The sequence below is a fragment of the Vombatus ursinus genome, unplaced genomic scaffold (genome assembly GCF_900497805.2).
Source record: "Vombatus ursinus unplaced genomic scaffold, bare-nosed wombat genome assembly UNPS02007307.1, whole genome shotgun sequence".
NCBI lineage: Eukaryota > Metazoa > Chordata > Mammalia > Diprotodontia > Vombatidae > Vombatus > Vombatus ursinus.
In genome coordinates, this window is record NW_020947085.1 from 7461 (window position 1) to 23461 (window position 16001).

Sequence of the window (16001 nt, forward strand, 5' to 3'; positions counted from 1 at the left end):
TAATTATATTGGTTAATTTTGTTAAATTGTTTTTTCTTTTTTAAATTCTTTATTACAAAGGGGGCTCTCTGGAAGGGGAAGGAGGTAATGGATACACTAGGGCATGTAGGTGATATAAAAACAAAAGATATAAATAGAACATTTTAAAAAGATACAATACTTGGAAACATACTTTAGGAAAGTGAGAGAAGGTGGACATGGCCGTGGAAACGGAGAAGAGACCTAAATACAAGTGGCAGAGAAGTCTGTCACTTCTTGTCACATCCACCCCTGTGGGTGTACCCTTTAGTGGGATAGAAAACATTGGCATTGTGTTCACACAATGGAGATTAAGAAGTAGCAGGGTAACTGAGAAGTATTGGGTGTTTCCTTTGGTGAGGGAGCCTGCTATCAGCAGTTGTCCCTCTTTTCCTAGTCTGGTTTAATTGCTTCATGCCGAATGAGCTCTCTTGTTTCTTCCCACTCAAAACCAGGATGAAAAGAATCAGATGATGACGACCAATGTCTGGCTGAAACAGGTGAGATTCTGTCCTCAGTTTGTCCCGGTAGGGAAGATGCCCCAAAGAAGGAGCCAGGAATCTCCAGGGAAAGCTTTTGGAGTTCCCAAGAATCTCATGGGCAGTCATCATGCAGGCCTATCCCTCATTTCTCAATTCAATTCAGAAGTATTTATTAAGCACCTACTATGTGCTAAAACACTTTACTAGTTCTGAGGATACAAGGACAAGACTCTAACTTCGTCAATTCTGTTGTCTGTTCCTACTAGGTGAGGAAGGAAGTGCCTTCCAGAGAAGCAGGAAAACATCCTAGCCTGCCTGGGCCAGCCGTTCCATCTCATTCCCTCCCTGCACCCTTTCTAGCTTCCTATGACCCCACCAGTTGCTTTGTTTAGTCTGCCCCGGAGCAGGTACCCCATTCCCCTTTCCAGATGTCTGCTACCTGACATTCTGGAATGACTGCCTCAAGCCTGAGCCCCTAGAGATAAGCTACATGAACCCATTTCTCAATATTAATGAACTCCCACCCTGTCATGCCCTCCCCATCCCAATGACTCTAAATCCCCAGATAATATTGTTCCAATTCCATTCTCTGCTCCCTTTTAGCCACTCTCTTATTCCCATCACCCTCAACCCAACCTCTCCCTGCCTAATGTCCTGCTCTAAAGCTACCCACCCTTTCCACTGCTCTCTGGAATGCCTGCTCGGTATGCAACAAACTTATTTTCTTCTTTTCCTTTCTATTCCTTCTATCTTCTTGCACTCACTAAGACCTGGCTTTCTCCTGAAGGCACAGTTTTCCTAGCCATCCTTTTCAGTACTGGTTGCATTTTTACTCATATCCCCCAATATGACGAGGGTCATGATGGGGAAGTTGGAATAGTGCTTGCTCCCCCATTTCCACTTCCAGGCTCTCCTCTTACCATGATCACTCAGTAACCTCTCTCCTCCTTTGAAGTCCATACAAATCTATATTTATCACCCAATTAAGATTCTCATAGTTGTTATCTACTAACCTACAAGACACTATCCTTCAGGAGTTCAGTGTCTAGATCAGTTTCTCTCCTTCATAACTCTTGCCCTCATACTAGAGAACTTTCATACATATTAACACTGCCTTAAACACTGTAACCTCCTAGTTCCTCAGTTTATCCAATTCCTAAGACCCATTGGCCATACCTATAATCTTGCCATTCAACATCCATAAGTGGATACTTTCATGTTTGTGAACTCTGAAATTCCTTTATCTGATCATAACTTGTTATTCTATCATTCCCTCTGCCTTGCAACTCCAAGCTCTGTTCTTTATCCTAAGTACAACCTCCAGTCCCTTGACCCCTCAGTTCTTTCCCAGGATATCACCAATGCACTGGCTACACTCTCCTCCCTTCCCCGTCTTGATGCTTTGATGAACCAGTTCATATCTACACTGTTCTCTTTTCTTAAATCCCTTGTCTCTTTATTACTTCCCAGATATAAGCCCTTACCTACTAAGCCTCAGCCTTGGATTACTTCCATCATCTGCTGTCTCCAATCCTACTCATGTACCGCTGAAAGAAGCTGGAGAAAATCACAAAACCATGCTGACCGGGCTCATTGCAAATGCTCAACTGGGCCCTCACTGAGACAAGGCAATCCAGCCACACCTCCCTAATTAGATTACCCATCACAACAGCAGCTTTTCTAGAACTTTCCATTGCTTCGCAAACTTCTCATGGCTTCTCCTACTCTCATCCTTTCAGCTGAGAACCTGGTCTCATATTTCAGTGAAAAAATCAAATGCATTCACTGAGAGCCCCCTTTTCTTCATCTCATATTACTCAGATGTCTTCAGCTACCATCTTCTCCTTCACCCCTATCTCACATGAAGAGATGGCCCCTGTCCTTGCCAAGGCAAACCCTTCTACGTGTACAAGTGATCTCATTCCATTCTGTCTTCTCCAATAAATTTCTCCTTGTATAACCCCCAACTCTCTTGCTTATCTTCAGTCTCTGCCTACTGGTTGCTTCTCCATTGATGACAAACATGTCTTTGTCATCCTCATTCTCAAAAATCCCTGCTATTTATTATCTTCTATCTGTGCTCCCTTTGGGGGATAAATTTCTTTAGTAGTTTGTCTACAAGTGATGTGTTATTCACTTCTTTTCCTATGACTCTCAACTCTCAGTAGTTTGGCTACAGACCTCATCATTCTACTGAAATGGTTCTCTCTAGTTTTCTAGTTTGTTTTTTTTTAATTGCATACCTATTTCATTGATCTATTCCTTCTTTTTTTTGCTGATGAAAAAGTTTAGAGATACAAATTTTTTTTCCCCTCAGGAAAATTTGATAGTCTTCCAAAAATGTTATTTTGCCTTGTTATTTGATGAAATATGCTATTATTTCTACAATTTATGCTTTTACCTACAAATTCTTTAGAAGTAAATTATTTAGTTTCCAATTAATTTTAATCCTTTATTAAAAGGCCCTTTATTGAATATATCTTATTGTATTGTGGTTGGCAAAAGTTATGTTTAATATTTCTGCTCTTCTGAATTTGTTTATGAGGTTTACATGCCTCAGTACATGGTCAATTTTTGTAAAGGTGCCCCACACAACTAAAAGTACATCTATTCAGTAATTTCCAGAGATCTAACATAACTTCATTATTTATCTTTTAATTCGATTTTTCAGTTTTGCTGTCTGTTTCTTTCTATAAATCAATTAGTTTTTCCTTTATTTAGATTCTTCCATTTTGTGGCTGCTCTCCAGGTGAGCTCTATATCATTCAGGCCACATATGTGTATATACATATATCAATATTAATTCACTGTTCATAGTGTTTTTAAACATAAGGACATTTTCTCATTTAATGAAGTTTATTTTTTTATTTTTGCTTTGTCTGAAACCATGATTGCTGTTCTTGCTTTTCTGAATTCGTTTGAAGTATAATAGGTTGCTTTAGTCCCTTATGTTAACTGTGTGAATTTTCTATTTTAAGTGTATTTCTTGTAATTAACAAGCTGTTACATGCTGCTTTGTAATCCATCCTGCTATCCCTCATCCATTTTATGGGTGTTTGTCTTATTTACATGTATAATTATGATTGTTAATTGTGTTTTTTCTTCCATCATATTTTTAATACTGTTTTGAAACCTGCTTCTGTTATACTCTCTCTTCTCTTTCTTTCTCCCAGTCCTTGATCATAGGTTCTTGACATTTATTTCTTTCCTTTTATGCTAAACTTTATGCTTCACTTTCTAAAGATGGAATTTATTTTGATTAATCCTTTACTAAAAGTACCCTCCCTCTTCGTCTCCTTCTATCTCTCGGCCCCCGCCTGATTCCTTGTTAAGTTTAATGCAATTTTATACCAAACTCTTTGTGACTGTGTGCATTCAACCCTCCTTTGTCTAATTCAGGTGAAAATGAAATTCATTTATATCTCACTCTCCTTGAATTTAGACCTAATTATGTGAGATAGTAAGTTCTATGCCTTTCTTCCCTTTCTTTCTCTTTTTTTTCTTTTAAGAATATTGAAATATAACAAAACCTCCCATGAACTCTGCCTTGTTTGCTCTGCTTCTATGATTCTTGAAGACAATAGGGTTTGGAGGGGACACTTTTTTCCCATTAGAAGATAAATATTATGCCGTCACATATACCTTCCAATTGCTCCAATATATTTAAATTTCTGTCTTTGCATTTCTAAATATCTATTCAGCTCTGGTATCTTCATCTGGAATACCTAGAGAAGTCCTCTATTTCATTTAAGACCTATTCTCCCCTCCCCCACAGCAGTATGTTCAGCTTTCCAGGTAAGGTTTTTTTTTTTTTTTTAATTTTAAATCTTTATATTTTGCCTTCTGGAATGTCATACTCCAAAACATACTCTTCTTTATAGTGGTTTAAGAGGTCTTCTGTGTTTGTCACTATGGCTCCTTAGTACTGGAACCCTTTCTTTATGGATGCCTATGTTATTTCTACTTTGGCCCGGAAGCTATGGATTTTTGGCTAGGATGTTCCTGGGAGTTTTTATTTAGAGACAGTTTTTTTCAGGAGATGACTAGTGTATTCTATTTTCACTTTGCCCTCTGGGCTATTTTAATTCATGATTTCTTGAAATGTGATATCTAGGGTTTTGTTTTTGTTTTTAGTGGAGGTTATCAGGTTGTCTGATGATTTTTAGATCAACTCCCCTTGCACCCAGTTTCCAGGTCAGCTGTTTCTGGTAAGAGATACCTTATGTTTTCTGATACTTTTTCAGCCTTTCAATTCAGTTCTAACATTTCTTGTTGTCTCATGGAGTCACTAATTTCTGTCTGATCCTACCTAATTTTCAAAGAACCTATTATTTGGGCAAGACTTTGAACTTTCCTTACTAAGCTGTATATTATCCTTCCAATTCTTTCCTCTAGAGCTCTTATCTCCTTTATATCATCATTTTTAAATGCTTGCTTCATTTCTTCCAGGAACTCCAGTATAGCTTATGCAAAATCTATAATTTTCTTTAAGGTTTTATTTGCAGATGAGATGTATTCTTTCCTTCTCCTGAATTTGTGCTTTAAACATCCCTGACTCCAAAACCTTTGTTTATTATCAGTATTTTCTTCCTCTTACTTGTTTCTCGATCTTACTTCATTAATTGGGACTTTGTATTGAGGCCAGGCTTTGTGCGCTTCTGGAAGAAATAGTGAGGCTTGCTTTGATATTGATCCATATTATCTGGGATATGGACAACGGGTGCTGGGTCTTTCAAGGACTTCAGTGCATTACACTAGGAAGTCTACATAGCGGATAGGACAAAGGTCTGCACAGGGCAGTATACTTGGGGCGGTCTGCATTGGAGTGGTCTGATCCAATGAGAGCCATGATTGATGCCATCTTGATCTAAACTCCACAATCATCTGAGCCCTAACTCTGAGTCAAAGCAATATGCTCTAGGTCCTTTATCTCTATGTATGTACTGTGCTCCTTGGCTGGAGCCTTTCCGTAGGGCCCATAGTCTCTTTAAGTGAACTTGGATTGACAAAATGCACTCACGGTAGTCTCTCTTTAGATTTTCTGCATTTCTCTCTCTGGTGCTCCATGTTGAAATAATTGTGAGAGAGCTGGTCTGCTTCCACTTAGATGTCTCAAGGAGAGCCTCCTTTTTTTTAAACTTTACATATATTCTGCTTATTTATTTGTGTACGTGTTGCTCCCCTCAAATCTCCTGAAGAATGCAAGTTCCCTGAGGGTGGCAACTATTTCTTTTTTTATCTTTGTCTCTTCAGGGCCTACCACAGTACTTGGCACATAGTAGGTATTTAATAAATGTTTATTGAATTAAATTAAATTGAACCTTCATTTCCTTCCTGCTTAGGAGTGGAGTGACTATAAGCTACGCTGGAACCCAACTGAATACGGCAACATTACATCGATCCGGGTCCCTTCAGAGATGATCTGGATTCCTGACATTGTCCTCTACAACAAGTAGGCAGCCCTTCCTTTTTAGCCAGAATCTGGATGTGTTGACCAGGTTTTGCCCTTCTGAATCTGGGAGAGGTCGGTGCATGTAATAGTTCCAACTAGAGCTGCTGCTATTTATGGCTTGTCCCCCCAACTAGATTGCTTTGATGGCAGGGAGAGCGTCTTTTTCATCTTTGTACCTCCCTTGAAGTGCATAACATGGGTCTAGTATATAGTAAGTGTCCAGTAAACACTGGTTGATGTTGATGGTGATGGTAATGATAATGGTGATGGCGGTGGTGATGATGATGGCTTAGCCATCAAATGAAGAAACTGAGGGACCAGTCCAACCACTTGTGAGTTATTTTATTCCTTGTAGCTCTGGGCTTTTTTCTACTTCTAACCCAAAATCAGGTCAAGAGAAGGAAGGAAGGCACATCTGTGGCAACAGACCCGACTTCCTTGGAGCCCTAAGGAATCTTTAGGGTCACCTGTGAGATCTAGATTGTGTTCAATGCTCTTTGACTTTAAATGTAGCCTGTTTAAATAGGAGTGGGAGAGAGGAAGAGGTCACAGGAGGAAGAGTAGCAAAACTATGCATCTACAACCCCTCAGACGGATAATTTTGGAAGAGTCCTCTTTTTTTCCACTGCTAGACTAAATTTATCATATCCCAGCTTTCGAGTCAGAAGGCACCTTAGAGTGCATCTAATCTAGTCTCCTTATTTTACTCTTCCAAATCCCAGAGAAGTGGTGGGGCAGCTAGGTGGCACAGTGGATAGAGCTCGGACCTGGAGTCAGGAGGACCTGAGTTCAAATCCGGCCTCAGACACTTGACACTAGCTATGTGACCTAACCCTGTTTGCCTCAGTTTCCTCATCTGTCTGAGCTGGAGAAGGAAATGGCAAACCACTGGAGTATCTCTACCAAGAAAACCCCAAATGGGGTCACAAAGAGTCAGACATGGCTGAATTCAAGAACTCTGGCATTAAGCGGCAGAGCTGACATTCTAACCTAGTTCTTCTGATGCTGAAGCCAAAAATCATTCCATTGCACTAGACAATCTCTATTATTGAATAAAGTCTCAAGTCCTTAATCTGGTATTTTAGATCTATGTGTCCAAGTTTCCAGGATTGACCCAAAGGAATTTATACTTTCCCCTTCTTCCCATGCTATATTGTTAATTATATTAACAATAGCTGATATTATATGGGGCTTTAAGGTTTTTCTTTTTTTGTTTTTCTTTTTTGGCAATTGGGGTTAAGTAACTTGCCCAGGGTTACACAGCTAGTAAGTGTCAAATGTTTGGTCTGAGGCAGGATTAGAACTCAGGTGCTCCTAACTGCAAGGTCAGTGCTCTATCCACTGTGCCACCTAGCTGCCCCAACCTTAAGGTTTTTCAAAGCACTTCACAAACAGTATTTCATTTAATCTTCTTGGAGACAGGTGATATCATTATTCTCATTTTACAGACGGGAAAACTGAGGCTGAGGGAGATTAAGGTGATTTTCAAGGTTACACAGCTAGTAAGAGTCTGAGGCAGGATTTGAACCCAGGTCTTTTTGACTCCAGGTCCAGCATCCTAAACACTATGTCACCTATAGATATTTCCTACATATTTCTTGGATCATCGTAATCAAAGAATCCTTTCTCTAGTGACCAAACTGTTGGAGGTTCCCCCTGTAACAGGCTGTTATTATTATCCTTGGATAGTGCTTGGTCTGCTGCAAGTGTCTCTTTAAAACCTTTCCACATACGTAGGCCCTACTACAAGTTGGGCTTTGCTGGTATAGCCTTGGAGATGCCCAAGTTACCGTGAAGCACAGAGGGAAAGAAATTTGTGACATTCCCTTGATCCAGCGAGATGCTGAAAAGTTACCGCCTAAGCAAAAATGTGGTCTGTGCTGCCACCTAGTGGTGATTTTGTTTAGTAACAACAGAAAGGCTAAGTTGGGTGTTTCTAACACTTTTTTTTTTTAATTGCTCACCTTTAAGCTCATTTCCATGACTTCTGGAACTCTGACTAGGGGTCATGTAAAGGGAGGGAGAATCTTGTCTTTGTTTGTCACCTCCCAGGCTCTCTTGAGCCTGTGAACTGTGGAAGAGTGGGCATCTTCGTGTATGTTGTCTCTGATACATTACGTGTGTGACCTTGGACAAGTGATTTCCCTGCTCTAGGCCTCAGTTTCCTTTCCAGTAAAATAAAAGTATTCAATGGAATGATCATTAAGCTTCCTTTCAGCTCTTTATCTCTCTTCTTCTCCCCGCCCCCAGCCCCAGTCAGGCACACTCTCTTCTCTTCCTAACTTTCCTGTTACTGTGGATGGTTCCACATCCTTCCAGTCCTCCAGGCTGGTAACATAGGAGCCTTCCTTGACTCCTCACTCTCTCTAACTAACCCACTTCCCCTCATCCGATATGCCACCAACTCCTATTGCTTTTGCCTTCCTACCATCTCTTGTATATTGTCCCTTCTCTCCTGGCACGTTGCCACCACCCTCATCATCTCACAACTAGACTATTTCAATAGCCTCCTGGTGGCTCTGCCTGTTTCAAGTCTCTCATCTTCCGTGCAGCCACCGAGTGACTTTCCTAAAGCAGACACCCTGCCCCAGCCCTATTCAATAAACTCCAGTGGTCTCCTGTTACTTTCAGGATCAAATATAAAATCCTGTTTGATCTTTCTAGTCTTCTTACATCTTCCTCATTGTTGCTGTTCAGTTGTTTCAGCCGTGTCTGACTCTTCATGACCCTATTTGGGGTTTTCTTGGTAAAGACACTGGAGTGGTTTGCCATTTCTAGCTCATTTTTACAGATGAAGAAACTGAGGTAAACAGAGTTAAGTGACTTGCCCAGGGTCACACAGCTAGTTAGTATCTGAGGCTGGATTTGAACTCAGCTGTTTTTGACTCCAGGTCCGACACTCTATCCACTGAGCCACCTAGCTATCCCTACTTACTTTCCTTCAAATATTCGTAGATACAGTGACACTGGCTTCTAAATCAAGACAGTTCCATCTCCTGACTTTGTGCATTTTCACTAGTTGCCCCCAAGGCCAGGAACTCTCTCCATCTCCATCTCTGTCTCCTGGCTTCCTTCCACTTTCTGCAAGAAGTTTTTCCTGGTTCTCTTAAATCACAGCATCTTCCCTCTGATGATTGTTTCTGTTTCATCCTGTAATAAATCTTGTTTGTATATAGTTCTTTGCAGTTGTCTCCTCCATTAGACCGTGAGCTCCTTGAGAGCAGGAACTCTGTTTTGTTTTGTTTTTGCCTTTCTTTGTATCTCTAACACTTGCCACAGTGCCTGGCACTTAGGTGCTTAATAAATGCTTTATTGACTTGACTTGATCCTATGAAGTGGATAATGAAGGCTATTGTCAACAGTTGAGTCTAGATAATAGAAGGGTAGAGCCAAGATGGTGGAGTAAAAGCAGTGACTTGCTTGAGCTTTTCCCCAAAACCACTCCAAATACCCAAAAAAATGGCTCTAAACAAATTCTAGAGCAGCAGAACCCACAAAAAGACAGAGTGAAACAAATTTCCAGCCCAAGACAGCCTGGATGATTGATTGGAAAGGTCTATTGCGCTGGGCTGGGAGAGGAGTGAAGTTCAGTGGTTTCCAGACTTCTCAACCCACAAACACCAAAGACAACTTAGAAGGTCAGTAGGAAAGGTCTATTGGACCTTGGTGAGAGAGAAGCTTAGTCCCAAGCTTCTCCCTTGGCTGCTTCCTGAGCTCTCAGCCCATAGAAGGAGAGGGAAGCTAGTGGCTGATCAGAGGGGGATTGCAGAGCTCTCTTTGCTGGTGCTGAGGCAGGAATTTCTTGCTTTGCCTGTGTTTGGATCTGGGTTGCAGTTCTGGGTGGCAGTCCTGGGGTGAAAAGCAGCGCTGGTGTGGTGGAGCTTGTAGTGGCGGTAAAGAGGGAATCCTCCTCCCAGTTCCAAGGCAGAAAAGAGTGTTTATGGTCACTCATAGACCAGAGCACAGGCCAGGAAAGGAGTAAACATCTCTCCTTTAATCATACCACCTTGGAACAACTGAAAATTTACAGATCCCTAGAAGTATCTCTGAAAACAGTTGCATAAAACCCCCAAAGCTTGGGGCAGTACATTCTCCACATTGGAAACAGACCCCTACCTTAACAAAGAATTTAAAACTCAAGTAATTGGCTGGGAACATGAGCAAACAATGCAAAAAAAAAAGTCAGACCATAGAATCTTTCTTTGGTGACAAAGAAGATCAAAGCATACAACCAGAAGAAGACTCAAAGTCAAAGCTCCTACATCCAAAGCCTCCAAGAAAAATATGAATCAGTCCCAGGCCATGGAAGGGCTCAAAAAGGATTCTGAGAAGCAAGTAAGAGAAGTAGAGTAAAAACTGAGAAGAGAAATGAGAGTGATGCAAGAAAATCATGAAAAACAAGTGGACAGCTTGCTAAAGGAGACCCAAAAAATACTGAAGAAAATAACACTTTAAAAATAGACTAACCCAAATGGCAAGAGGTCCACAAAGCCAATGAGGAGGAGAATGCCTTAAAAAGCAGAATTGGCCAAATGGAAAAGGAAGTCTAAAAGCTCAATGAAGAAAATACTTCCTTAAAAATTAGAATGGAGCAGAAGGAAGCTAGTGACTTTATGAGCAATTAAGAAATTGTAAAACAAAACCAAAAGAATGAAAAAATAGAAGACAATGTGAAATATTAAAAAAAAAAAGAGTTGAGTCTGGCATCTTCTCCCATATAAAAATGGTTCCCAGGCTCCTCCAAGGAGAAAAACCTTCTTTAGGATCTGATCCAGGTCACCCCTACTTTTCTTCTAGCCACCTCTTTTCAAAACCTTGGAGTCACCTTTGTCTCTTCTCTTATCTAACCCTCTACATTCAGTTTATCACTAAGTTTTGTTGATTCTTTATTCTTAATGTTTCTTGAATTTCTCCCTTACTTTCCATTCCTGTTGTTTCAGCACCTCAAAGTGGTACAATATATCATACAATACACCCCAAGTGGTATCTCCCTTCCAATGTCTCCTACACGCTCTTCCAGATTAATTTTGAAACATGAATTGGCTCATGTTCCTCCATTAATGGCTCATAACTGCCTGCTGAATGAAGTCTAGTTCCTCAAAGCCCCCCACAATTTATCCCTGACCTGCCTTTGCAACCTGATCTTATGCTGTTCCCCTACATACTCTGTTCTCCATATATCAGGCAATCTGGACTACTTTCTACTCTCTGAACACTTCTTGTTGTTCTGGAGCTGCGATTTTTATCAGGGCAAGGAACTTCTGGGAAGAAATGCCCTCTCTACCAACCCACAGGGGCATCTCTTCTGTAACAGAGCTTAAGTGATTTGCACAGTATCACACAACCCATTGGTTTCAGAGGAAGGACTTGAAACCAGCTCCTCCTGATACCAAGGCTAGCTCTCTACCTATTTAACCACTGGCTTGTTTCTGAGTATAAAAATGGCAAATCCTTATATCTATATAAGTTAAGCACAAAATGAAGATTTGGGGGCCAGGCATTCTTAAATGTTTACATAAAACTCCAAATACACAGCCAGAAAGAGCTTTAGCCTCCTCCCTCCCCTATTCAGCTATTCCGAACCAAGATTGGCCTAAGAAGGTATGGATGGTTTTCTAATTCTTACTTGTTTTTGTTTTTTTTTTTTTTGTTTGTTTGTTTGTTTTGCAGTGCTGATGGGGAGTTTGCAGTGACTCACATGACTAAGGCTCACCTGTTCTTCACGGGCACAGTGAAGTGGGCACCCCCAGCAATCTATAAAAGCTCCTGCAGTATTGATGTGACTTTCTTCCCCTTTGACCAGCAGAACTGCAAGATGAAGTTTGGCTCCTGGACCTATGACAAGGCCAAGATCGACCTTGAGCAGATGGAAAAGATGGTAGACCTGAAGGATTACTGGGAGAGTGGGGAGTGGGCCATCATCAATGCTGTGGGCACCTACAACACTAAGAAGTATGACTGCTGCGTTGAGATCTACCCCGACATCACCTATTTCTTCATTATCCGGAGGTTGCCTCTCTTCTATACCATTAACCTCATCATCCCATGCCTCCTCATCTCCTGCCTCACTGTCCTGGTGTTCTACCTGCCATCAGACTGCGGTGAGAAGATCACCCTCTGTATCTCAGTCCTACTGTCACTCACTGTCTTCCTGCTGCTCATCACTGAGATCATTCCCTCCACTTCCTTGGTCATTCCACTCATTGGCGAGTACCTACTCTTCACCATGATCTTTGTCACACTCTCTATTGTCATCACTGTCTTTGTCCTCAATGTTCACCACCGATCTCCAGGAACCCACATCATGCCCCACTGGGTGAGGGTTGCCTTTCTGGGCTGTATACCCCGATGGCTTTGGATGAATCGGCCCCTTCCTGTCCTGGAGCTGCATCACAATCCTGTCCAAAAGCTCAGTACCACTCATCGTTGGCTGGACACCAATGTAGATGAGAAAGAGGGTGAAGAGGAGGAAGAAAGCTGGGAATTTTCTGGCCATTCATCACCAGTAATTGATACCCTCTATTGTCACTGTGGCCATCACCATGGTTCTCCATGTTCCAAGACAGGGACTCAGTTACCAGAGACTGGATTCTTTGTGCCCCCCCAGCATCCAAAAAGCCTTGGAAGGTGTGCACTATATTGCTGATCATCTGAGGACTGAGGATGCTGATTTTTCGGTGAGTTGGGAATAGGGGAAAGGGAATGCACCACCAGCTCAGATTTCATAGTTTCTTAGACCTAGAGCTGAAGAAGACCTTGCAGGCCAACTTAGAAGCATCTGTTTTATAGTTGAGTAAATGAAGCCTCTAGGAGTTTAAGTGATCCCATAGATCCCATAGATGAGAGGAAGAACGAGAATTAAAACCCAGATCTCCAATGACTCCAAGTCCAGCATTCCAAACTCAGCACTCTTTCCATTGTACCACATTGCCTTCAAAGAGAATCTCAGTCAGTGGCATTGGTATTTTCATTCTCAGTCTCCTTCTTTGGGGTCCACTTCTGTACTCAATCATACACAACCCTGCACTGCAACCTGTTTAATGTCTCATTTCCTCAACTAGATTGTAGGTTTCCAGAAGGCAGGAACCATAGCATACATTTTCTCATATACCTACTGGCATCAAATACAGTGTCATATGCTTAGCAGGTACTGAAAAATATTTGTGGAATGATTGAAATAATCAGTAGTTTCATGACAGAGCTATCTGAACACAGGCTAATAACTCCACAGCAGAATAGCCCAAAGGCATAAGGCCATTTTATATAGCTGGGTGAAATGTGATGTCTCTACCATTCATGAGGATGAAGAATGCTCAGTTTTATGTACCACTATTGAAAGCCTGATTCCACATGTCAGATTATAGCTAGAGATTTCTCTTAACTCGACATTTGCATTCAGTAGGGAATATTGGTGCTTCTAGATGACACCATAATATCACTGGGAACATCTAAAGCTTGAAATCACAATCATAGAATTTTGTACCTGGAAGGAATTGCAAAGCCTTTAGGACAGGGATTTTTAATGTAGGAGTTTATGAACTTATTTAGAATGTTTTGATAATTGTATTTCTATGTAATTGGTTTCCTTCATATGTATTTTATTTTATGAATTTTAAAACATTTCTGAGAAGGGTCCATTGACTTCACGAGTCTGCCAAAGGGATTCATGACACCAAAGTGGTTAAGAACCCCTTATCTAGGATGTGGTGGGGGTTGTTTGTGGAACAGCTGTGGAAGCTGTTTGTGAGGAGATGTTTGTGGAAAAATTTAGGGATTAATTATAGAGATTGTTAGGCTGTTTAAGCCTTGGAATAGTAGAGGTTCCTTGAAACAAAAACTGGCTTCTGGGGTCTTCTTTTGAACCCTTCTTTCACTAGTTCTTATCCTTTCTAAGGCCCCAGTATGGTAGGCACTCATCTAGGCTATGGCCAAGGTTAACCTTTTACTCCCATTGCCATTTAGGGAAACATTCATGTGTTACCTTTCTCTAATTTTCTGCCCCTTTCATGATGCATTGGTTTTCTGCCACAGGTGAAGGAAGACTGGAAATATGTTGCCATGGTGATTGACCGGATATTCCTCTGGATGTTTATCATTGTTTGCTTCCTTGGGACCATTGGCCTCTTTCTTCCTCCACTTGAAGCTGGCATGATCTAAAAGCACAAGTCAACTGATCCATGGGTGACATTTCTGATGCCTTGTAGCTTCTCTGGATATCTGTAACTATATTTGCATTTTTACTAAGACACTGGGGGAATAGGAGGTACTAATTCAGCCAGTCATTTGAGAGTTGGTATAATGAGGCCACTGGCTATTCCATCGTGAAAGTCCCAATCTGGACTGCCATGAAGCTGATGATTATTTCATTCATTCATTCAGCAAATATTGAGTACCTATTGTAAACACAGCATTATTCTATGTATCAGTGGGAACATGAAAAAAAAGTAAGATGTAGTCCCTGCTCTCCAGGAGCTTACAATCTAGTTGGGGAGAGAAAATATACATGGAACAGTTAAGTTACAATACAAGGTATTGATTAGACTAGGGAAATGAATGAGACCAACTACAAGATCTATAGCAATGGAAGGGGAGGAGAATTGGAAATGTTGGCTGATGTGGGAGAAGACAAAAGTTGGACTTTGAAAAGTAGAAACCATTTGGGCAAGTGGACAGAAGGAACTCTAGGATTGCTGGTGTGAAGGAAAATAGAAACTTATTGTGAAAACAAGCAAGGATTATAGGATCACAGATTTAAACCTCAAAGATCACCTTGTACATCTTCATTTTATAGATGAGGAAACTGAGGCTTATAGAGGTTATGACTTGTCCAAGGTCATACAGATAGTAAGTTGCCAAGTCAAGCTTTGAACCCAGGATTTCCAAACCCAACACTCTCCACTGAACTACTCTGGGTCACTAAGGAGATTGTCCTGGTTGGAGTAGAGAGTGAATGTTAGAGAATAATCAGAAGCATCATTGAAAAGGTAGTTTGGGGGTTCATAATACAGGTGCTTGAATATGAGTTTGAGAAATTTGGACTGGAAGGATAAGGAAAACATTGCAGGTGTTTGAACAAATGAGTGACGTGGAGAAATTAGTGTTTTAGGAATCTTTGTCTAGTGGAAAGGTGGCATAGTATAGTGGATACAGAGCCAGCCTTGAAACCAGAAAGACTTGGGATCTAGTCCTGTGTCCAAAACATACTGGCTGTTTGACCCTGGGACAAATCAATTAACTTCTCAGCTCTCCATCAACTCTCTAAGAGTTTAAGTTTCAGGGTAGGTGCCACTCTTTACTTTAACTCTGAGTCTTAGAAAGTTGTCCAAGGATGTCCATTCTAGTCCCATTACCTATACCTCGATTCTGGACTGCTCACTGATTTCATTCATATTTGACTTCTCTTCTGGTTTGTGAATAAAAGATCTCAAAAAAGGCCTAACTCTCATGCCTATTTTGATGCCATTTTCACCTGATGTATCTTTATAAATTATCATCTAAGCCCCACCATCTTGGCAAAGCATTTTTATTCCTTTCCACTGTTATTTGATGGCATATGCCCCTGCTTCCTGCCCCTGGTCCAGCAACAACTCCTGGAATCCCAACTGAGCTGACACTGATGTCAGGTTATAGCCATCCATTCTGATCAAATGTCTCTGGACCAAAAGCTAAAAAACCCCTTAACAACCCTGTGGCTACTTCACTGTCCCCTACCCAGGACCAGTGTCTGCCCTCTGATCCTCCTCCTGCAGCAAAGGGAAGTACGCTGAACATTGAAACCAATTCATTTCTTCCAGAAGCATAGCTCAGTGTCAATGGAAATGTCACAGAATAAGGTTGGGGGGAGGGAGGCGTAGAATAGGAATCAATTCAACCACAAAACAAATGGTACATTTTTAATTCAACCACAAATCAAATAGAAAGAAGATGGAAGAGTGTTTTATGGAAACAACCAAAAAATAAAGGAGGGGAGGAAGGGAGAGAGGAAAAGAGAAAAGGCAGGGTGAAATGAGGAAAGGAGGGAGGAAAAGAATGAGGGAAGAAGGGAGAAG

At 41.1% G+C, this 16001-nt stretch overlaps 1 protein-coding gene across 1 annotated transcript; it reads left to right on the forward strand.

Moving 5' to 3' along the window:
• The first annotated feature begins 473 nt into the window (after window positions 1–473).
• LOC114033701 (neuronal acetylcholine receptor subunit alpha-2-like) lies at window positions 474–14733 on the forward strand. The gene is given in 5 exon segments (XM_027849343.1): window positions 474–518; window positions 5843–5952; window positions 11623–12507; window positions 12509–12629; window positions 13984–14733. Coding segments are annotated over 5 exon segments (1272 nt in total). The 5' UTR covers window positions 474–488; the 3' UTR covers window positions 14110–14733.
• The last annotated feature ends 1268 nt before the right edge of the window (window positions 14734–16001 follow it).